Genomic DNA, 23,987 nt, shown 5'->3' on the forward strand with positions numbered 1-23,987 from the left:
TGGGTTCAAACTGAGGCATATAGATGGGCTCTGGGCTACACGGCACTGGCCTTGGTTTGTAAAATTATTTGTTGAATATCCTCTCTCCCACTTGTCTGTAAGTTCCGTGAGGGTGGGAGTGGTGTCAGTTTTGTTCATCACGACTGCCCACAGCATCTAGCAAAGCCCTGGCATGTAAGTCTGTAATAAATATTTACCAAATGAGCGAATGATGGTAGGCAAGTGCTAAGTTTCCACTCAGTTTTCTTACCAGATAAATGGGGATAACCACGTATTTCTTTGAAAAGCTATGATGAAGAGAGTCAATACTATAAATGAAACACTCCGCATGGCACCTGGCGTCCAGCCAGTGTTCAATAAATGTCAGATGATGGCAACAATGTTAGCACATAACCCCTGCCGTTGCCAGGCTCCCAGTCTCACGGGTGAAACAGACAAGGGATACATGCCTCTCATCCAGTGCATTTCGTGGAAAATCAAAGTGCTGGTGGAGTCACTTTTGGAGGTTATCCACTTTTGCCCATGGAGGCCACCTACATGAGCAGACAGCTCAGATCCTGACCAGCAAGGTGAAAAAGGAAAAGCCGCTGCTAAGAGATGGGATCATGCAGGAAGCCGAGAGTTTCCTCTGTTGAGAAGCAGAGGCTGGATGACTCAAGTGGCAAGGTCTCCCTTCACACCCTCAGAAAATGCAGTCGAAGTGTGATGCCACATACGGAAGGGTGGGAGGGGTACAGGGTCACCTGGCTAGGCTCTGCAATCATACTCCGTGGACCTCGGGCAGTCCCTTCTTCTCCCTGTGTCTCGGTTTGCTTCTCTGCAAAAAAGAGGGGCTCGACCTAGAACTTGGTGCTTCTCAGGTGTTTCTGCCATCCTCAGAGAGGGGCCATGGGTCTTTGTGGAGTAAGAGGAACACGCAATGTTGGGCTTTTGCTGTTTTAAAATTCATGGGTGCTCTGTGTTCTATACTACGGTATATCGTACTTGTTTTGATATTAAAATAATGGGCTTTTTCCCCTCCCAAAGCTTCGAATCAAATTTCTCCTTCAGGAAAATGTGCTACAATTTATCCTGTGGCTCTGCCCTCAGGGGTACACGCACCCCAGTCTGGGAAGCACGGAACCCGCCTGCAATAAAACATGCTGCTGTTACAAAAGATTCTGTAAATGAATATTTAATATCACGGAAAGAAATTTCGATGGCATGGAGAAAGGCAAGGTGACAAAACAGTATGATCTCCTTGGCCTTAAAAATTAAGCAAGTATAAACATGCGTGTAAGAAAGTGGCAAATACCCACCGTAAGATGAGACGTTAACATGTGACAGTGCTCGGGGAGCATGCGGCCCAGCAAACCCCTGGCACACAGTAAGTGCTCAATAAATGTTGTACGCGGTAAGTGGGACCAACCGAAGCCAGGTGTTAACAACAGTCCTTTGGAGGAGGGGGGAGGTGACAAGGTGATTTTTTTCATTGTTTACGTATTACAAATTTCTTCCAATAGATACATGCAATGACATGTAGCTACATATATGTACATACATACACAAACATACATGTACACAGATACATGTATTTATTTATAGAGAAAGAGACATTTTAAAAAAGAGATCACTGCTCTGAGTTCAGATACCATGAGGCCTAGTTAATACTCCTAGGTTCTGGGCCCTGACTGTCACACCTAAATGCACAAGGTGGGATACAAGAGAGTGAGAGAGTATATACACAGCTCTGTGACCCACCCAGCATGTAAGAGGCACTCAGAAGACAAACCCCCTGATGACGCGTGATCATCACTTTTCCATACGAAAGATGGCAGGTTAACTGCCTTGCACCTTGCGGGGGCGGGGGGGAGCATTAAAAAAAAATTGCAGGCTGGTTGGGCCCTCTATGCACATCTCAAAGAGAAAAAGTGAGGCTGGTTTTTATTTTGTTTTGTTTTGTTTTGAGATCCAGAGAGCACCTGGCAGTCCTGGGGGCCAGATGAATCCAACTGATGGGTATTCACTCAGCACCTGGGAGACGTTCACCTTTCAGAGCAGAGTTTACTGAGAAGTTTTTCTGGGCAGAAAGCGGATGTTTAATTCAGGAAGATACAGTTTTTAAAGTTTATTTTGAGACAGAGAGAGAGAGAGAGAACAAGAGTGGGGGAGGCACATAGAGAGAGAATTGCAAGCAGGCTTAGACTCGAGTGGGGCTCGATCCCATGAAGTGACCTGAGCTGAAATCAAGAGTCGGATGCTTAACTGAGCCACCCAGGTGCCCCAGGAAGGTACATTTCCAAACACACAGAATACTCTGCATATAATTTTGGAGAGGATCCACAGACTTCACGTAAAGAACCTCTGATCTTGGGGTTGGAGTTTAGGTCTGTGATAGAAAGTAGTGGAAATAGGGGAGGTGGAGAACAGGTCTGGGAACTCATCTCTCTTTTAGTCTCTGTTCATTCAGCCATGAGTCCAACACACACACTTATTGAGCACCAACTGTATACTTTGCCAAGCCCCGGGCCAGGCTCCGGGGGACACAACAGTGAACAAAAAGCAGTCGCCGGCCAACAAGGACCACCGTGGTCCTGGCCCCATTTGTCTTTTCGGCTCCTGGTCCCTCTCCTAGAGATGAGGTCACTCTTGTTCTTGCCCTGCCCACCTTCCAGTCACTATCCCGCTCTGGGCACGACACCGTCACCTCACCAGGCAGGCTTGCTTCCCTCGGCAGCCCCGTGAGGTAGACATTCTCATCATCGGCCCCGTTTTGTCGGTGAGAGGCGGCCGCTTGTGTCAAGGGCTGGCTTTTCAACAGTTCACAGCGAGGTAGCTGCTCTGCCACGCATGAAACCCTGACTCAGAGGCAGCTTGCTGACAGTGATTTAACATCGGGCTCCTCACGGGCTTGCCTCTTGCGCAGGGTGAAGGGGATTTTCCAGGCATGGAAATCGAGGCTTACAGAGGTCAAATGGCTCGCCCAAGTCAGTGAAGACCTGAGATTCCAACCCAGGGCCTCCTGACACAGACCGAGCCTTCCATTTTGCCACACTGCTTATCAGGAAGGGTCACTGCAGCAAAGGAGAGAGAGGCGGTGAGAGCCTGGGAGGGAGTCCCTGCGTCTGGGGAAAATCCTGAACCCTAACCAGCTGCATGGGGGAGGGGGTGGGCTGCAGCATTTGTGCCCAAGCCCCCCTGACGGATCCTCAATGGCCACACGGTATGGAGGGAAGAAGCACGGGAAGGCGGTGCTCAGATCCCAGGCCAAAGCTCTGGGGCCCCTGGGTAAGGCTTGCAAGCAAACAGCCTTCGGATTTTACCCCGGGCTTATGGAAGCCCTCTGATCGCTCTCCTGTCACCTAGCACCTGAATCCCACCATTCAACTCTGCAGCTACCATGTGCCCTGGGGCTGGCGCCGCCTGAGCTCCAGAACCCGAGGCTGCTGCTGTCAGTGACTCATCCTTCGATGAGCGCTCCGGCTGCCAGCCCACCGGAACTGGAACAGGAGGCTGGCTCAGCCTGTTCCTGTTTACATGACGAAGGAGGTTCTGTCCCATTCAGCTTTTCTTCCTTCCCCAAACATGGCCACGAGTGACTTCTCAGCCATGCCCACATACTCACAGGGGGCCCTGACCAACAGAACATCACGCTCAGTCCCGACCACGCTCTTGGAATTGCTGACAGTCAGAGCCTGACAGCCCCCAAGGGGCATCTGATCTCGTCTGCTAGTTTCAGACAGGGAAGCTCAGGACGGAGAAGGGGAGTGGCTCACTCAGGGCCAGGAAGTGGCAGAATTGGGGTTTGAACCCAGGTCTGTGGACCTCCGCGACCCATGATCTTTCTGCTATTTCCCAGAAAGATCTGGAAACCATGAGAGGACGAGGCATGGCAGGCCACTCAGGCCTATTCTGAGGTTTTGTTTGGGGAAGCCCTGAATGTAGAACCAAGGGAGGTAGGTGCTGCCAGGGGAACAGAGAAGGGGTGGAAGAGTCTAGAAGGAAGAGGCCCAATCAGCTATTTCTGCCACCACAACTATCACACTCCTCAGCGACGTCCTGGGCTGGGAGAGGGACAGCCTGGCCTCAAAGGGCATGGGCACTGCCATGGACTCTGTCCCCCTTGGGAGAGGCTAGAGTGGTGGTCTCCGTTTTCTGCCTTTTGGGGGGGTGGGTGTGAAAGGCAAACTAGGAGTCAGAGGGCATGTGGTGGAGGGTGAGAAGATTCCCCAAAACAACATTTTCATTTGACATTCACCAAGCACCTGTCCTAGGCTCTTGAGGCTGTTTTATGTCTCAATCCTAACACTGACCAGCAGGACTCCTGGGCGTGAGAAGAGCCCTGGCAAAAAAGAAAAAAAAAATTCTAGCCTCTCTGGGCAAAGGCAGACTGATGGTGGGCGTGGGGTCCTGGAAGTCTGCACTGGCTCCCTACAACACGTCTACCGCACGAGTCCTGCTGATCAGCAAGCAAGAAGGCAGACATACCCTTAGAAGAAGGTAGTGAGATGACAAGAACTGGGGCTGGCAGTGAGTTAAGTACTCCAGATGGGAAGCTGGCCGAGGGTAAGGCCAAGTCTTGTTCACTGCTGCATTCCCCAGCAGTGCAAGCAGGATGGCTTGGGAAAAGGAAACCAATTTTGGCCTAAGAAGATTCTGGAATAGGACATGGGTGCTCACCATTTATCAGCTACGTGACTTAGGCAGGCCATTTAACCTCCGTGTAACTTGATTCCTGTAGTGGTTTTCAAATGTGTGAGTTCCTCAACATTCTTCCCATCGATGGGAGTGGAGTCTATGTCCCTTCCCCTGAACTAGATGAGTGCCTTGAAGATGGGAATGTGGCAGAAGGTGATGAGTGGCCGTTGAAGCTAGGTTAGAAAAGTTCTCGCAGCTTCTGCTGCTTCTCTCTGGACGCTTGCTCTGGAAACCTTCAGCAGTCATGCAAAAAAAAAAAAAGTAGCTACCCTGAGGCCTTGCGGGGGGAGAAAGAGAGAGAGAGAGAGAGATATAGAGGGAAACTTGAGAATGAGACGGTGAATGCATTAAGACACATTAGGTGCTCTGGAAAATTTGAATACTGAAAAGAAACCATCCACCTTGACCTTCAGCACACAGGCCAATGCAGCAAGAGGATACCTGCACCTTAGGCCCCCTAGAGTTTGATAATCAAACTACCCTATGTATGGGACTTTGGTTTTAAAGCTGACGTTCTGAGAACTCACCTCAAGCAAGGTGAGAAATCTGTACCACAAAGGAGGGGGGGGGACAGCTATACTATTCTCCTTCCTGTCTGATGCCAAATTCTCTAGAACTTTTCTCAGTGACTTGCTTCAAGCTAGGGACCCTGGTTCTCAGATCAATACAAAGTGCAAGCCTGTGGGTGTGAGGTTTGGGCTATACAAGCTCTGCTTCCTCCAAGCCACAGAATTCAATTTTGTCCTTCCTCTTTTTTTTTTTTTTTTTTAATGTTTATTTATTTTTGAGACAGAGAGAGACAGAGCATGAACGGGGGAGGGTCAGAGAGAGAGGGAGACACAGAATCTGAAGCAGGCTCCAGGCTCTGAACCATCAGCCCAGAGCCCCACGCGGGGTTCGAACTCACAGACCTCAAGATCATGACCTGAGCTGAAGTCGGACGCTTAACCGACTGAGCCACCCAGGCGCCCCAATTTTGTCCTTCCTCTTAACCAGCCTAGCAAAGCACAGCGTCTAGCACCCCCTGACTGCTTCACAAATACCAACCCGTTCAGGCCTTATGACCAACATATGAGATAGATGAGAGGACTATCCTCTTTCACAGACAGGACACCAGGAGTTCAGGAGGCCAAGTGACTTGCCCAAGGCCATCGCAGCTGGTGAACAGCAGAGCCAGGCCTCAGACCCAGGTGGCTGTGTTTCAACATCTGTCTTGCTGACCAGACCCCATGTTGCCCGCCCTCTGCCTGGGCCTCCACTGTTTCTTCCTCCTGCCTGTCAGGGGAAGTCAGCCTGGGAAAGAGCTCCAGCCCATTCTAGGACAGAAGGGGACCGGGACCACCCCAGGATGGAGGGGAGATTAGCACCATCACACCCCAGCATGGGGGCAGGGTCGGGAGTGGGAGGGGCTCTAAGGGGCGGGGTGGGCAGAGAAAAGCAGGATCGGGATGTAGATGAGGGGCAGAGGTCTGGGAACTCAGGTCTCCCTGACCTGACCTGCTCAGTTTGGAGCAGGGGAGGCAGGGGTGGGGTGGGCAGGGATGCTGAGGACTGTCTGCGGCCACCTGAGAGACTGTGCTAGGGGAGTGCGCGTGTTAAGAGGCGAGAATAGGAACCATGAGTGGATGCTCTCAGTAGGCAGATTTAAGTAACAAAAAATATCTCCAGGACCTGACCTTGTAGTTCCTCCCATCCCCCAAAAGTGGCTTTGTTTCTGGGGAGGCAGCTTTTCTAGAGGCTTGTGGCAAAAGCTTTGGAACCACACCAACTTAGGTTTGATGCTTGGCTTTGCCATTTGCTACCTCTGTGACCTCGGGTAAGTGACTTAATCTCTCCTCTGAACAACAGATATAGTAAGACTTGCCTGTTGGAGTTTGAGGATACCATAAGGTAAAACATGCCAAGTGCTTAGTCTGGTGCCCGGCACATGGTGAATGTTCAATAAATAGTAGCAGAATTTAGAGAGGAGGAGGAGGAAGAGGGGAAAGGGAAGGGAGAGGGAGGGAGGGGCGGCAGTAAGGACTTCCTTTTCATCTGCCTGCTGGGCCCCCCAGGAGGACAATAGATGCCTTGCTCCCTCCAGGGCAGGAGCTGTGAGGCTGTAGGTCTGCAACTGGGGTTGGTGGAGAGAGTGGGCATGGACTGAGGGTGGCAGAAGGGAGGGGGGCATCTTTGTCTCTGCCAGTGCATTAAATCCAGAATGCTAACAAGCTTTCAAAACAAAACACAACTCAAGTAATCTTTCGATGGGATATAATAAAATGGTTCTATCTGAAATTGCAAACAGCTTTGTTGCTACAAACAAAGCCTCAGTTCTTCGTGCCTCTCTGGAGCGGGGGCCCGGAAGGACAAGGGTGAAAAGGGTCAATGAAACTCTGTGGGTGCGGGCCACCCCCCGCTGCCCACGCTGAGAACTGAAAGAACTGACAGAGAGGCCCTGGGGTGACCGGGTGCCAGAGGTCCTAAGTGCCTGAGGCTTAAACACAAACGCATGGCAAGGAAGGGACAGACTTGAGAGTCAGTCTACCGCCCATTTCACAGCTGAGGAAACTGAGGTTCAGAGAGTCAGAGGCAGAACCAGGATTGGCACGTGTGTTTCTAACCCTCTAACTCTGTGCTCGCTGGCAAAGCCAGCATGGGAAGTTTCACAGGCACTGCCAGTGGGTTATCTGAAGGGCGGAGGCCTAAGGCCCTATGGCCGCAGAGGCCTGAGCCCTGGCTTGAGGTTCTTTGGCAAGTACAGGAAAGTCCAGGTGGCAGGAAGGGAGACTCTCAGGATAGCCGCGTCCACAAATCCCAAGCCTCTAGAGGCTGCCATCCTGGGGAGGCCCCCTGCAACCGGGGAGCCTCACAATGTTGGTAAAGTGTCGAGAGGCCGCGACGGCAGTCCTACCTCTGCCTCTAGTGAGCTACGTGGCCCAGGGCTTCTCACTGCCTCCAGGGCCTCTGAGGCCTTCTATAAATTCAAAGAGTGTGACCAGGGGCCTTTAAGGGCCCTTCCGGTGCTAAAGGCACACACCCATTTTTATTTATTTATTTTTTTTTTTATTTTTTTTTTTTTTTTAACGTTTTATTTATTTTTGAGACAGAGAGAGACAGAGCATGAACGGGGGAGGAGCAGAGAGAGAGGGAGACACAGAATCAGAAGCAGGCTCCAGGCTCTGAGCCATCAGCCCAGAGCCCGACGCGGGGCTCGAACTCACGCACCGTGAGATCGTGACCTGAGCTGAAGTCGGACGCTTAACCGACTGAGCCACCCAGGCGCCCCCACCCATTTTTAAAAAACAAATCTGAGTCCCTGCTTTAATTTAATTCAATGGTTTCCCCTTGTTCTTAGGATAAAGACCAAACTCTATCATGGTCAACAATAAAGGCCCAGCACGCGCTGGCCCCTGCTTACCTCCCCAGCCTCCACTCATACCACCTTATTCCTAGCTCTCCCTCTCTAGCTTCTTCCAGATCCGCTGCTGGAACTGGCCTGGGAAGCCAGCTCTGGAAACCAGTGGTTCTGCTCCAAGAAATTCTCACCCAGTCCCTAAGGGGGCATGTACGCTCATACTCTCTGTAGTAGGGGTGGGAGAGGTGGGGGAATCTCCATGTCCTTCGCTTGGAGGAGCTGGCAGGCCGTGTCTGGGGACACACTGGGGAGTACTTTGCAGTCCTTAGAGGCAAAGAGTCAGAGTACATGCAGCACCACACGATGGATCTCGGGAACAGCGCGGTCAGAGTGGACAGAACGAGATCTAACACAACCCAGTGAATACAGATTAAAAACACACGCACGCAAAATATCACCGCCCATTCTGCAAGAGCACACAGAGAGACACGCGGAAAACATACGCTGAATCCCTTAGAACACATTAACTACGGGGAGGAGTATGGCAGTGGGAGAAAAAAGAGAATGAATAAGTGGAGAAAACCAGACAGGAGCCTCCTGTAGACCACTGAGGATAACGGGGCTGCACACCCACGAGTATGACTGACAACACGCTAATACCTAAAGCGATCATTGCCTGCCCCCCCCCCCCAAGGAAACATGAAACAAAACCACCACCGAGTTGTAAGTTGGATCAAGGCCCAACGGGGAAAGAACAGTAGCCGAAGGAAGGAAGGCCTGTCATCTTGTCTGGGTCCTGGACCTGGGAGGGCTGAAGAGAGGGACACTGCTCTTCTGGCCCCATGGCAGGTTCTGGCTGCCGGGGAATCGATGCCCTCTTTAGGGGGCAGGGCTCACGGACTTGGCTGAAGCAAAGCCAACTGCCAAGGAGACCCCTGAGCCTCTTTCTCTCTGAGCTCATTCACCAACATATTATCTGAATCATTTTGTTGGATTTCTCCAGGGAGGGGGGATTTTGGGGCCTAGTGGCTGTCTCCACAGATGCCCCAGAGGATTAACTGGCCCCCATTAAGACCCTTGCGGTTGGGTCAGCCTGAGATTCTGGTCCCGCCAGGCTGAGCGACCCAACCTAGAGGGAGGTGACTCACCCCAGACAACCTCCGCTACCCCCAACTACCACTCTTGCCTGGCAAGGATTAATTAATATTCTTGAGTGGCTAATCATTTTTTAAATGATTTTGGAATATATGGGGGGGGAACCCTAATAAGAACATAAAGGAAACTCAAGTCACTCATAATCCTACCACGCCGAGACAGGCACTGGTTTCCTTTTGACATATTTTCTGGTATTTTTTCTTTCTTTGTGGGTGGATTTTTTTCCCTCATAAGTCATTCTGTATAGAGGCGTATCCTTAGAATATGCCTCTTTGGATTTCAAGGGTTCAACTTTTAAGCAGTATAGCAGACAGCCTCCAAGGTGCCCTAACGATCCCTACCTCCTGGTATTCACGCTGAGATGCCAGACATGTAAGAAAAGCTTTCTTGGCCTTTCTATCCCAGCCCAGCACCAGGTGAATACAGCTGAGGGAGTGACCTCAGTTGAAGACACATGAGCAGAAGAATCACCCAGCTGGGACCTCCAAGACCCCTTGAATCATGAGCAAATAAGAGGTTGTGGTTTTAAGCCACAAAGCTTTGAGACCATTTGTTATAGATTAAGCAAATAGCAATAGATTATAGCAAATAGCTATAGATTAATCTATAGCAACAGATTAAGCAAAACAAAAGGCTGGGACTTGAAAAGAAGAAATGGGCTCAAATGAAAAGACAAGATTTTTTTTTTTAAGGCATAAAGAACTTCCTAGGAGCTGGAGTGATGAGTCCCTGGGCCAGGCCCAGGAGAAAGAGGCCAGCATCTGTCACTGCATATCTTAGGGATGCCACGCATGTCCATTTGTTTGAAAGGTCTTTAGCAATAATCCGTGTGGAAGCAGATAGCCTTTCTTCCCATTGTGAAGACTCCAGTCACATCACACATCCAGGTAACTCTCTAGAATATCAGAACCATTTCTATACGTAGACAACGCTCCCCCATGTGTCTGTGCTGGTTCAGGCCTGCGGCGGGGAGTCAAGAAAGACCCACAAAGCTATACTGTCCATTCCAGGGCTGAAGGACTGGCGGGAGACTTGATGCCCGGGCCCTTGGGAATATGCAGAGGGTTTTCTGTTCACACTCCATATCCCGGAACAATCCTCACCACCATTATAAGCTAGCATCTACAGGGCACTCAGCATGCATCAGCTTATTTAACCCTCACAAGATCTCTGTAAAGATCTCATCACAGTACTATCTCCTTTTAGAGTAAAGGGTATGGAACCCGAAGCAGTCAGATAACTTACCTGAGGTGATGCTGCTGGTCAGTGGCAGAACTGGGATTCGAACCCAGATTGGTCTGCCTCCCCACAGGATCCCAAGACGCAGCTACATGGGTTCGTCCCTCCATATCTGCCCTGGTATCTGAGACGAGTTACCCTATACCATCACTAATCAGTAGTACCTGGGTTGGTACTTCTTTTCCCAATACAATGGTATCATTACACAATGCTCTCCAATTAGGGTTCTTAGCACATCCAAATGCTGTTTTGTTTTTTTTTTCTTCTTTAGTTTCCATTCTGAACACTCAAGACAAAGACGATTCACTGTACCACTAGCTGGTAAACAATCCCAAATGCATTAAAAACTTTGGATGAAAACAGAACCCCAATTATACAAAGAAATAAAAGTCAACAGAACCTAGGCTGCTGTTGACAGGCACAAGACCCCTCAGCAGTACAACTATATCCCCCCAGGCCTGTCTTCTCTATGTTTGTCTATCTGGGCTCCTGCACTTCCTACTAGACCAGTGTGAACCAATAATAGGTACCGGTTGGAGGGGTTTTGCTGAGAAAAAGGGTGAGTAGATGGGAGACATTATGAGGTTAATCTGTTCCTTAAAATGCTTTGATAGCTGGTCCCAAAAGACACGAACCAGGACCAGGCCCCTACTCATCCTTCAGGTGACAATTTAAAGGCCATTTCTTCTGGGAAGACTTCCGTGACCCCCCAAGATAAGGTTACATTATTGGTACACCCTTCCATGGTGCCCTCCTCCTTGAAAGCAGGAACCAGGGTCTGTCTCACTCTTCACTGGGTCACCAAGGCCTGGCACAGCCTTGGGTATGGAGTGGATGCTCAATAAAAGTTTGTCAAATTGATAAAAGGGCTTTTCTTTTAAAAAAATTTTTTTTTAAATGTGTATTTATTTTTGAGAGAGAGACAGAGCGAGTGGGGGAGGGCAGAGAGAGAGAGAGGGAGGCACACAGAATCTGCAGCAGGCTCCAGGATCTGAGCCGTCAGCACAGAGCCTGACGCGGGGCTCGAACCCACCAACCATGAGATCATGACCTGAGCTGAAGTTGGATGCTTAATTGACTGAGCCACCAAGGTGCCCCGATAAAAGGGTTTTTCAATTGGCCCTTCTTCCTGGTTTCTGGCCCAAGGCCTTGTCTGTGTCATGATGGGACAGCTGTGAAAACTATAATGTGACCCTCTGTGATGGCCAGGGGCAGTCACTGCAGGTTAGGGTAATGAAGATTTCCTCAATAATGATATCCCCTTTACTGTATAAAAGGCCACCCAGGATGAGCAGTGGGCCTCTAGCTGACACCTAGACATTGTCCCCTTCCAAAGAGGGTCAGCTTGATACCCGTGATGATTTAGAACCTAGGGCTGGGCAGAAGGTAGCCTTTAAGGCACTGGCACTCAGGTGGGAGTCAGTACAAGTCACCAAGAGGCCAGCTGGGCAATGGCCTACTCAGGCCTTCAGGGTCTACTCACAACCTTGCACAGAATCGGTTAATCATGGCACACTTAAATCCCAGGGTGGCAGTGACTGTCATGGCTCCAGCCAGCTGTCGGCTGTGGGATGCTGTGGGAGCACCTTATTTCTAAAAGCAGAGCTGTCCTCAGACCCAGGCTGAACCCCTTCCCCTCTGGCCATGCCAGTCCCCATGGGGCAAGGAGTCCACAGGGCCCAGTGGGTGTGCCCACGCTTTCCCTTCCAGGCCATGTTCTGGCTACTAGAACTCTCTAACCAAACATCCTGAAGCCTGCACAGGTGCGGTAGACCCTCCTGTGGGTGGACGTGGCCTCCTGCCTGGGTACCTTTAGGTTTGAGGGGTGGCTGAAGGGCTGCATCGGGGTGGCATGTGGACCATGTATGGACCCACAGACTGATGTGCCCACGTGCCACACAGGGGCTCTTGCAGAGCAGGACTCAGCAGAGGGTGGTGTGCCACCAGGGGCCTCTTCTGCAGTGTGGCCTTGGTCCCTACAAATGTCAGGAGCAGGCCAGCCCTGGGGCTGCCCCCTGGAGACAGTGCGAGCAACACCTGGTGATGTCATGCCATCACTAGCACCTACGGTGGCCTTATCCACCTCCTTCCTCCAGCCCGTACCCCAAAGGAAGCTGCTGGTGACAGGCTGGGACTGCAGTGGTGCCGGCTGGGGAAGGAGTGGAGGCCTCAGCATCAGCGGGGCTGGCTGGTTTCTTGCAAATATGAACACCTACACATGGTTGGGGGGGTGGGGATAGTGTGAGTTTGAATGTATAAATGTGTTTGGGTGAATGTGAGCAAGTAAATGAGCAAGGAAGGGGGAGTGAGAGAGAAGAAAAGGAGAGTGACCATGTGTGCAAGACTGTGTGCATGAGGGAGAAGAAAAAAGCGCGTGCGCGTGTGTGTGTGCACGCATGCACAGAGGAGCAGAGAGGGGACACCAGCGCCTGGAACTGTGCACAGCTGAGGGCCTGGGCAAAGGGTAGAGAATGGTAGGGAAGGAGTGTGCCCGCTCGTCTATAAGTGTACATGAGAAGGGGCATGGCTGCGGAAGAAAAAGAGACCTAAAGCGGGAATGACGGAGCAGGCAGATCAGTCTGGATGATGGCCCCATGGAGCCAAGAGATCCCAAGTGCGCAAGAGGAAGGAGGCTCGCAGGTGCGGGAGCTTCAAGTGGGTGTGCGCCCGTGGGGCTGCATGAGGCAGAGAGAGGTGGGGCGTGTGCCCGGGGAGCTGCGTGTGGGTATGTGCACGTGCACACACGAGCACGGGGCTGGGACAAGTGAGCACTAGGACAAGCGTGTGAGCACAGGCGGGCAGTGCCCCGGGGGGTGTGGGTGAGCGAGCCTGTCCCGAGGCAGCTGCGGGCTGCCTGGGGGTGCTGGCGATGCCTGAGGATGTTTCCACCCAGAAATCTCAATCTGGGAGGACTCCGTGACCTACTCGGTGCTGATTCAGGTCCGGGTGACCGTGGCCGGGCGTGTTGGCCATGCCGCCCCTTGCTGGCGGTGCGTGTGGGAACACGTGAGTCACGCAGGCACGGCTAGCCCTCACTCCACCTCGTCTCGCCCCGCAGGAAGCCAGCTGGGAGGGGAACAGATTACTGGAGGGCTGTATTTTTACCCCATCATTATGCAATTGCTTGCAATGCCCGTGAGCTCATTCTCTGAAGGCCTTGCACCCCGATTCTCTCAGCCTTTATAACCGCCCCCCTCCTTTTATGTCCAGGTTGCTGCTCAGGTCAGTGGTTCTGACTGATGAGCATTTATGGAAGTCTGCTTCTTTCCAGGTTCTGGGACCATCCTACTTACAATGCCAAACCACCCCCCAGGTCCTTTCTCATGCCTCCTTCTTGGCTTTAATTTTCTCCACAGCACTTACCACTATCTGCCATGCTAAATATTTTATTTATGTTACTCAGTGTCTATCTTTCTCTAAATAGCGATGCCTATAGCTCACTTGCTATGTGCCAGGTACCGTTCTGAGCTTTTCATTAACTCATGTGATCTTACAACTCTGCATGGTAGTAAATAGTATTCTTTTTTTTAATTTTATTTTTCTTAATGTTTATTTTTGAGAGAATAAGAGTGCGAGCGGGGGAGGGGCCGAGAGAGAGGGAGACACAGAATCTGAAGCAGGCTCTGAGCTGTCAGCACAGAGCCCGATGCGGGGCTTGAACCTGTGAATTGTGAGATCATGACCTGAGCCCCAAAGTCAGTCGCTCAACCGACTGAGCCACCCAGGTACCCCAGTATTCTTGATTATATTTTGTAAAATCAAGGCACAAAAAGGTTAAATAGCTTGCCCATGATCATCCCAGGGGCAAGTGGTGGAATCAAGCCTCGGTCCAGAGTCCCTGCTCTTACTCAGCACACAACACTGCCCTGTGAGTGTGGAGATTTTCTGTTTGAATCTTTACTGCTTACAGGAGTGCCCTGTGCAGGCAGGTGCTCAACGAACAGTCATTCAATGAATGAAGAAATGAGTGAATGAAGGCTGGTCATGGAGGATGAAACAGATAGGCATTTGCTTTCAAAGAACTCATGGTCCCATGGAGGAAGCAGGGTAGAACATCATTGCAAAACATCATTGCAAAACATCATTGCAAAATCCTATCACAATGGCATCATGAGAGTCTAGAGGGGCCTATGACTTGCCTAGCCCTTGGAAGGCAGTGCTTTCCAGAAGAAGAATGCAGATGAAGCAGGCACAGCGACACTGCCCATCTCTTGCAGGCTCCTCCCTGGGGACAGACACACCTTAGCTCTTCCTGCTTCAGTTCACAGGGTGCCAGAAAATGGTGGGTGTCCACAGTGACAATGGAGGCAGAATGGGGAAGTGGCCAGGGGCATGGGCTCTGGAAAGAGACTGCACGAAGTGAACCCTCACTCTACCAAACACTAGCTATGTGACGTCGGACAGACTCTCACCTCCCTGGGCCTTGGTCCTCTCATCTCTAAGTTGGGACAGGAAATGATATGAACAACTTAGGGCAGTGGACAGGATCACGTGCGATGTGTATGTGAGAGTATTTAGAATAGTGCCTGTCATAAGGAAGGCAATGTGCCGGCTCCAAAGGAGATGACCAATACTCCTCTTCCATTCTGAGTCGGCTACTGGCTTTTGGGGAGAATTGGAATTTACCCTATTATTCTTATTACTGTAGTCTCTCTCCTGTGGTTCCACCCCATTTTCCAGAAGCGGCTCACAGCCAGGCAAGGACAAGTCTGTTTTATTCACCACTGTATTCCTAGCACCTAGGATAATACCTGACACATAGTAGGTGCTCAAAAAGCATTTGTGGAATGAATGTTTGTGTGATTATATTTATTTAATCCCTGTAAGGATAAATATACTGCTGTGAGGATAAACACTTGTATTGCTGTTGTTTCCATTTGCAAATGAGGACTAGAGGCCCAGCAAAGGGTAAGGGACTTGTCCATAAACAGCCTAAAGCCAGACTCAAATGCCAAAGCCGCTGCCCTTCCCTTCACACTGTGCTCCTTTCTGGACTCCTATACATCATGTCCTATTTTCCGTGGATTTTTTCTAGCCAGCGGGCCATCCCCGGTCGTACAATCATCTCTGAATTCTATGACTCATATCTGAATCACAGAACGCTTAATAGTTGAAAGGGACTTTTGATGTCATCTCGACCTCCCACCCATTGTGGAAATTTCCTCTCCACTGTCTATCCAGACAATACTTGAATGCCTCCAGTGATGGAACACTCATTTTCCTCCTCTTGAATTATCCAGCTCTACGACCGGACCACTTTCAGAGTCAGGAATAAAGTTCTGCATCCCGTGGGCCAGCAGGCCTCTCTTTAATTTCTCCGTATCTGGTTTATGCCAGCCGCTTAAGACACGCAGTACGAATCTGCTGCCCCCTCCACAAAGACAACCTTTCATATAATCACAGACAGCTCTCATATCCCTCTGGAGAATTCTGTTCTTCAAGCTAGCTGTTTCGGGTCCCCACAAGGGCACCTGTAAGATGACACCCATCCTAGACCATCTCAACAGGCCTTCCAAAGTGTTTTGAGCAATGGCACCCCCTCCTGGACACGGCATGAACTGCACCAAAGGGCTCAATCCTTACCTGGAGGCCTGAGAAAGCTTCCCTAGTAGCTGGGCCACTGGCTCAAGGTGTGAGTAAAATAACTACCTATTGTAAAGAATCATCGCTTCAGAGTCATACCTCCTTGTTCTCAATGTCCATCCTAAAGAGTATCACTGAAGACTCCACTCTAAGTTTCCTCACCGATCATGAGGTTTCTGACAAGCTACAGGTTTGGTTTGGAAAAAAGATGAAAACGTACTGTGTTATGGGATGATGATAACTTTTTTCACTTGTCAGATTTTCTATTATTCCTACCACGGATATTTGTTGTAAGTAAGAAAAAAAAAAGACTTCCGTAAAAAGAAAAAACAATATGTTGAAAACTCCTCCTATTCTCCTTTCCTTTATTCCTTCCATGGCCTGGATACTTGGTCCTCATGCTGCCACCCCACAGGCAAGAGTGCCTCGGTCGTGTCTCCGCAGTGACTGCAAGGGCCTGTGGTTCAGCCGCCCAGGTTCCCCACAAGCACGATCAACCAGACTCAGGCGGCACAAAGCTGACACTCGCAGGCAGCTCTGTCAACAGGGCCGCTGGGTGGTTTCTCCACATTACCTGCCCCACTGTCAGCTCATGCCACACCCAGCCTGTCTGTGTTTCCTAACCTTACCTCCGGAAGTCTGCCCCGCACACCGCCGGCCGGCGGTCACATCCCCAGCAGCCCTGGCCTCCCCAGCTCTTCACCCTTCCCTCCACCCCTCCCGGCACACCCTCGGTGCCTGCTCTTCCCTCCACGGGAGCCCAGAGCAGCTTCATATGACAACAGGTCAGAAAGACATCAGGGATTAGAAAAACAAATCCTCATTTAAACGGAGACCTTGTGACCAGCTGAGTCACTCCTCTCGAGCAAGTTCACAGCTAAGCGGGCTCTTCTCCAGCCCGTGTCATCCGGGGCTCTCTCCCTGCATTTGGAACTCTGGGGGCACCTGGGTGCCAGGAAGACTCACCCGGCAGCTTCTCGCTGCAGCACATGTCCAGGGCCCCTCCCTCGGAGTCATCAGCAGGGTGCTTCTCTCTCTCACTCCTGCAGCAGATGGAGAACGGGAGATGAGCAGGGATCAAGGCAAAACCCTGAACAAAGACAAAAAAGGCTTCTTGCTTGCCCTGCGTCCCTCTGAGTAACTCTACCCCAGCGGGGGACCCGAACAGAAGGACCGACCTACAGAAGGGACAAGCTGCAGAGGCAGGAGCAGAATTCTGCAGGCATTTTCCCTGTGGAATAATCAGCAGTAGCATTCCCTACAACCGTCACCACCACCATCACCTCTGCCATGGAGGGAGGGCTTGCTATGTGCCAGGCACTTACAAAATTTATCACACTAAATCTCCAGCATGGATGAGGGATCAACCGACAGGCTCAGAGAAGTGCAGTAACTTGCCTAAGGTCACAACAGCTCACTAGGGCGGAGTGGGGCATGAGATTACAGTCTACGACTCTAGGCTAGGCTCTCACTGTTGTGCTGCTGTGCCTCCTAGCTCCTGTGGGTTTGAACCATGCGTGAGCAAGGAGGGGGGTGTGGGTAACACACGGTCTACGTCCAGCTCCTCGAGGCCTGCAAAGACCTTCTGCCTCAGTGGCCCGCAGAACTCTTCTCCAGAAATCGTTAGAAAATGTAGCTATACGTATTTTTTTTGCATATTCTAAATGTTCTATTTCTTTCTGACATCAGAGAGCCCTCTTTCTAGCCTACCGGGGCACTTTCCAAGACTATCATGGGGCCTAGCTTTTCTCCTTTAACCCGTGACCTGGGAAAAGGTTGCTGGAGATCAGCTAGACCTCATCAAGTGTCTGCAGAGCAGACATACCCCGAGGGCAACTGTGCAGCTCGCAGGGGTTCCCCTACTCTGGGAATGGCCTGAAATCAACTATGGGCTCCAGCGGCTGCCTGCCCTTCATGTTCTGATCCCTGGCAGCAGCTGATTTATCAAGGCTAGACACACCAACTAGGTTGGGTGGATCAGATCTTCTCCCCTGTGTTTTTCAAATGCATTCCGGGGGGTGGGGGGCCTGGAGTCTGGGGGTGGGGGGCCTGGAGTCTGCAGGTGCTGGCTCTAAATCATGGCAGCTACAGTGCCCTGGAGAGAAAGTCCTAAAAACCGCTAATGCTGCGGGCCTTGGGGCCGCTCCATTTCTGCCCATCCTGAGTCTTGAGTGGGCAACACGTCTGTCAAAACCATGAGAAGCCCCAGGATCCTTCCAATAAATTCCAACATTTTAGCTTAAGCCAGTGTGAACTGATTTCTGAAATTGGCAGCCAAAAGAAACTTTAACACAGCACTGCCGGTATAATACTTCCATGAAGTCCAAGAGGTCAGCTGCCTCTCTGCCCACTGTTTCTGCAATTCTGACTCTCGGACTGGTCCTGAGGCCAGTTTCAGGCCCAGCTGCAGATGTGAAACAATTAAGGACAGACAGACAGGGTTAAGGGTGACCCCTTTCATTCTGACTTCTTCTGCTCTCAACTGGCATTGCATTGTTTTATCTTCTCATTCTGACCGGCAGGGTCTCTGAGAATCTCAAATCTCGGAGCCTGGCCCTCCTGCAGAGAGAAGGCGGCTATCTTCAAGGCCCTTTACATGTCTCCTGAATCTCTCACTTTTCTTCCTCTCCACCACCTACATCTGGTCCAAGCCAGCCTCTCTTGCCTAGATTACTTTGGCAGTCTTTTATAACTGGTCTCTGGCATTCATTCAAGCTGGCCCCTAAAACATTCTCCACATGGTTCCAATACATATGGCTTCATAGTTTGTGCAGTTTACAATCTGCACAACTGGATGGGGCAGGCGTGAGCTAGAATCAACTGTTTTAAAACTCAACCTTTTATCATCTAAGCTTCTTTTTAAAAAATACATTAATGGCATCCTATTGTACTTAGAAAAAATACAGAAATCCTTTAACATGCTTTACTAGGTCTTGCATGATTTGACCCCTATTTATCCCTCCAGCCTTATTTTATACCCCCTTTTTCCCTTTGTCCTCTGCACTTAAGCTGCACTGGACAGGCTCTTTTCTCCACAGGGCCTCTGAACATGCTTTTCTCTCTGCCTAGAGAGCTGCCCCGGCTCTACTTCCTGGTACTTTTTACTCCTAGAACTTGACACTGTTTGAAATTTCATTTTAATTTATGCCATTATGAGATTAACACTAGTTAGACTGTAAGCTATATGAGGACAGGGGCCACCATTTCTGTTTTAATCACCACTGTGTCTTCAAAGTCTTGCACAGTGCCTGGCTCATCATAGGCATTCAATAAATAAGTAAATAATCACTTGCTGAATAAGTGAATGTTGCCCTGACCTTCTTGGAAAAAGCATCAGGAACCTCAAACACGGCCATTATCTGAGCTGCCTTGTGGGCAGGTCTTTGTGAAGCCACCTGGAACCCCCCTCCACAGCTGTTGTCCAGAGCAGGCACAGAATCACACATCCAGAAAGCCCCTCATTCAGAAGAGAAGGAAAATGGAGCACAGAATCCGGGTCTGACTCGGTCCGGGTAATATATCAAGCTGGTGGCCAGGGGGATTGGGATCCTGAGGCTTTTCTCTCTTTAGAGTAAAGAGCACCAGGAGCATGAGGGTTGGCTCCCAGCTGGGTGCAGAAAGGTAACCAAGGTATCCAGAAACCTCTGGAAGGGGACCCATGTGTGACTCACAGCTGTTTTCACACCTTAAGCCTCCCAGGCCCCAAGCCGTGTTCAGAATAGCTCAGGGCTGCATGTATGCAGCGGACTCTATAAATAAGCTTCCTAGAAAATGACTAATTTCATAATCAGAAAAGCAGAAAGAGTAGCACCTCTCATCTGTGGAGGAAAATGGAGCAAAAGCCCGCTGCTCGGCCTTGTTGTTGAAGGACTCCAGGCGACCTCGGCCAGAGCCTGCGTGGCTAGGCTGTTCGGGGAAGGGTTTTAATGAGATTTCTGAAGAGAAGAGATGGTCCATTCAGGGAGGATGGAGAAACCCAGTCTCTGGACACTGCCCTCTCTCCCCCCCTGCCAAGAGCAGAAATAGCTGCTTGCAGTAAGATTACTGCAGGCTCCTTCTCTCTCCTTTTCCATTTCTAGGAGCTGGGCAAAAGGAGCAGAAAACTGGCCTCCTGCGACAACAGGCAGCAACTTGCTGGGCTGGCCCCACACCGCTGCTCTTACAGCCAGACAGCCCCAGAGAGAAAAGGACTTGGAGATTACCCAGCCTGTCCTTCCTTCATTGATGGAGAGTATCTGGGTGGGGACAGAACCTTCCCAAAGCCACTGCCTCATTCAACAAGCGTGGCCTGTGAGCAAGGCACCAGAGCTGTCCTAGGAATACAGTGACGAACAAGCCAGGCCCCTCCCAACAGAGCTCCCAGTCATCTCTGGAAAACACACACACAAACACGACCGACCGCACCCACACCTGCTTTAATCGAGGATGACCTATTCACTAGATACCTTGGGGAGCTCGGCCTGCGGTGAGGGGGCAGGCTGTGTGTGGGGCAGTCTTCTGCAAGGGGAAGATAGGAGCAGGTTCTTAAAGGATGCTTCTAGAGGCACCTGGGTGGCTCAGTCGATTGAGTATCTGACTTCGGCTCAGGTCACGAGCTCACCGTTCACGAGTTCCAGCCCTGCATCGGGCTCTCTGCTGTCAGCACAGAGCCTGTTTCAGATTCTCTGCCTCCCTCTCTCTGTCCCTCCCCTCCTCATGTTCTCTCTCCCTCAAATAAATAAGACTTTTTTTTTTTTAAAGGATGTTTCTACATGGATGAGGGGTCACGAGGGAAAGAACTTCTTTCATGGCACAGACGGCAAGAGCAAGACACAGAGGTCTGAGACGTAAGAAGCATCGGGCACTAGCTGGGAGCAGGATGGTCAGCGGGATGGGTAGGTGATGGGGGCTAGGCCCCAGGCAGAGGCACGTGAGTAAGGAGCAGGCCTCACCACCAGGAATCCTGCCTTCCCGGTGAGGCAGCCTTCCACTTGACCATGGGGCTTCCCTTGACCCGAGAGGTGCCATGGGCTCCCCACCCCTCGCCTGGGCAGGGGAGGTCTATAATAGGACAGGGGACCAGTAGCATGTGTTTGAGGAAGGGACATCAGACCTGGCCGGTAGTATCTGATCCAGTCCCAATCTACTCCTTTTTAAAATTATGGTAAAACACACATAAGATAAAATTCACTCTTTTAGCCAATTTGGAAGTGTACAATTCAGTGGCACTTAATATATTCACAATGTTGCACAACCACCACAGCTATCTAGTTCCAGAGCAATTTCATCACCCCAAAAGGAAACCTCATACCCATTAGGGAGCCCCCCCACCCATCCTCCCCACCCCAGCCTCTGGCACCCATTAATCTGCTTCCTGTCCCTATAGAGTAGCCTGTTCTGGGTATTTTATATAAACGGAATCATATAATACGTGGTCTTTTGTGTCTGGCTTCTCTTCTCAGCATGATGTTTTCTAGGTTCATCCAGGTTGCAGCACATATCAATACTTCATTCCTTTTTATGGCTGAATAACATGCGACTGTGTGGATACACTACCTTTGATTTATCCGTCCATCAAGCAATTGACATCAGGGTTGTTTCCACCTTCTGGCTATTACAAACAGTCTGCTGTGAACCCAACGTCTCCTTTAAACTCTGCCTCCAACACACTTATGACTTTGGGGAATCTTCTCTCACCCTGGGCCCCTGAAGCCTCATCTATAACGTCAGGTGGTCAGACCCCTCGCAGCCCGCGTGGCAACACCGCCCTCTGTTTACGTGCGTGTGTGTGTGTGCGTGTGTGTGAAGGTAACGTGTGCCCCACAGCTATTCCACCATTGCTGGGTGCTGGAGATGGGACCTGGACCAGCCCACCTCATCTTCCTGGAACTCATGGCTGGTGGGGGAGACACGGGACAGGTACCTGCTGCGGGATGGGTGAGTCAGCATTCTAACAGAGGCCTGTCTGGGATGGGCCAGGCGCACCTCACCTCTGCCTGGGGGGTGGGGGTGGGATGGGGGATGGGTGGGTGCCGATGGGAGGTATCATGGAATAAATGCCAGCATTGCCCAGGGCTAGTGTAGAGAAATAGCTGACAGGTTTGGGGAGGGAGGCAGAGCTGCATCCTCTTCCTGGGTGGGTGAGGGGCCAGGCGGCGCTAGGATGGTAAAGCCTGATTCCTGGGCCCCCAGCAACCTCCGGACCCAACGCAGGCAGATGTGCCTCTACCCTGGGCTTCATGCTCCTGGGGCTCCGGGGCCCCCGGGACACCCGTCACTGTTAACATGGAGTTCCTATGACCCTCCCAGAGTTCTGATACCACCAGACCTCGCTATTCCCCGTATACTCCGACTTCTAGGCCTTTGTTCCCACTCTTCCCTCAGCCTGAAGTTTCCTTCTCCCCTCCTGCCAGGCCTTACTCATCCTCAACATGACCTCTTTCATGGAGCAGTCCCTGATCTCCTGGGGAGAATCAAGCTCTCCCATCTCGGGGTCCCCCCCCCCCCACACTCCTGGCCCACTACTTCTCTCTGCCTCTTACTTTGTTCTGTTGTTATAGTTAGCTGTTTATGCACCTGCTCCCCCCACCAGCTTTCCAGTCACTTAAGAGCATCCCCACCCCCTCAGCCACCTCTGCATCCCAGGTGTTCAGGGCCTGAGCCTATTGCTGGACACATTAGAGGTCAAGTGGAAGGCAGTGTCTTAGGGTTAGTGGCTTTGGGGGCTCTGGGAAGACAGACTCTAGCTAGGATCTTCCTAGCCTGAAGAAGACAGCCAGACCACGATCAGAAAGTGGCCCATAATGCCATCGAGATGTTCATCAGCGTGTTCAGCACGCATGGGCCAAGGACATGCTGCTTTCATGGAAGACAAATGATCGGGCTGACTGCTTCATGCAAATGAGTCACACGTCCCAGCGCATGCACATGGAGAGGGCTTGTCCTCCTCAACAGGTTGAGCTGCAGGGAAGCCCACACACATCACTCACCTGGCTTCCTCATAATTCATTCCCAAGGTGTCTGGATGGGGAAAGGCGCCATCGGGGGCCAGGGCAGGAAGTTCCTCCGCAGAAAAGCACACTGGAGATGTGAACGGAGAGAAGCCAGCTTTAGAATACCCAGATGGGGGACTGAGGTGAGAGAGGGTAAGTGCCTGGCGGCACATCACACAGCGTGGACAGCTGTTTTCAGAGAGTTAGAAAGTCCAAATGTCCTCTCGGGAGTCGCCACTCTCTTCTCCTGGTGCCCTGCTTATCCGTTGCCACAGGAGGGCCCAAGACCAGAGGTCTGTTACCTGTTATTCTGTGTTAGACCTTTCTGCCTAAATGTCTGAGTCAGTTTCTGTTGCTGGTTACCAAAGAACTCAGACTGATATGTGCAGAGAACTTGGGGAACCGATAGGCTCTGAGCCCTGGGCTCCCAATGCTTAGTTCACTGCTATTTCCATCCTGCCAAGCTGCCTACCCTCCCTGCCCAGCTGTCCACTGTCCAGCCATCTGTCCCCACGTCTGAGCAGACTGCAAACTTGGAGTGTTCTGGATCCCAAACACAGGGTCTGAGTGTTCTCTGCTTGGGATGTGCCCAGATAAATGATGACTTCTCCATCCTGCTCTGTTGGTGGGAGACTGGGGTGTGGGTGTGGCAGAAGGGAAGGGAAGGTGGATGCTGGAGAGGTCCAGCCTGTGGAGGGGCTCGGGCAACACGAAGTTTTCCATCTTTCGTGTGAGTCAGATTCAGGGACTAGAACATTCGCTTGCTCAACAAGTGTTTATTAAACAGCTTCTCTGTGCAGGCCATGGGGTGAACCGTAGCTCAAGGCACAATGGGGGACTGCAGGTCAGCAAAGGCAATGGTGACAAAGGTGGCCAGTCCGATGGAGAAGTGCAGGGTGCTGTGGGGGCACCAGTGAGGCCCTTAATGAGGCGGGGATATCAGGAGAGGTTCCCGGGAAGGGATTTAGGATGTGAAGGAGGAGCTGGGGTCAACGGCTACGGAATGTGAGAGGGGCACATGGGCT

At 51.2% G+C, this 23,987-nt stretch overlaps 1 protein-coding gene across 3 annotated transcripts in view; it reads right to left on the reverse strand.

The window, feature by feature from the left end:
• The window catches only part of PTPN5 (protein tyrosine phosphatase non-receptor type 5), a 56,376-nt gene that overhangs the window by 15,865 nt on the left and 16,524 nt on the right, over nucleotides 1-23,987 (reverse strand). For 2 of the 3 annotated variants that reach the window (XM_058688431.1, XM_058688432.1), the window contains exons 2-3: nucleotides 22,960-23,050; nucleotides 16,958-17,034 (exon numbers count right to left, since the gene is read on the reverse strand). In XM_058688431.1, the coding sequence (XP_058544414.1) occupies nucleotides 16,958-17,034; nucleotides 22,960-22,979 (97 nt within the window). In that variant the 5' untranslated portion in view covers nucleotides 22,980-23,050. The remainder of the gene's footprint in view (nucleotides 1-16,957; nucleotides 17,035-22,959; nucleotides 23,051-23,987) is intronic. The other variant, XM_058688433.1, reaches the window with a different exon arrangement.

Source organism: Neofelis nebulosa, chromosome 10 (assembly GCF_028018385.1).
Source record: "Neofelis nebulosa isolate mNeoNeb1 chromosome 10, mNeoNeb1.pri, whole genome shotgun sequence".
In the NCBI taxonomy this organism is placed as follows: domain Eukaryota; kingdom Metazoa; phylum Chordata; class Mammalia; order Carnivora; family Felidae; genus Neofelis; species Neofelis nebulosa.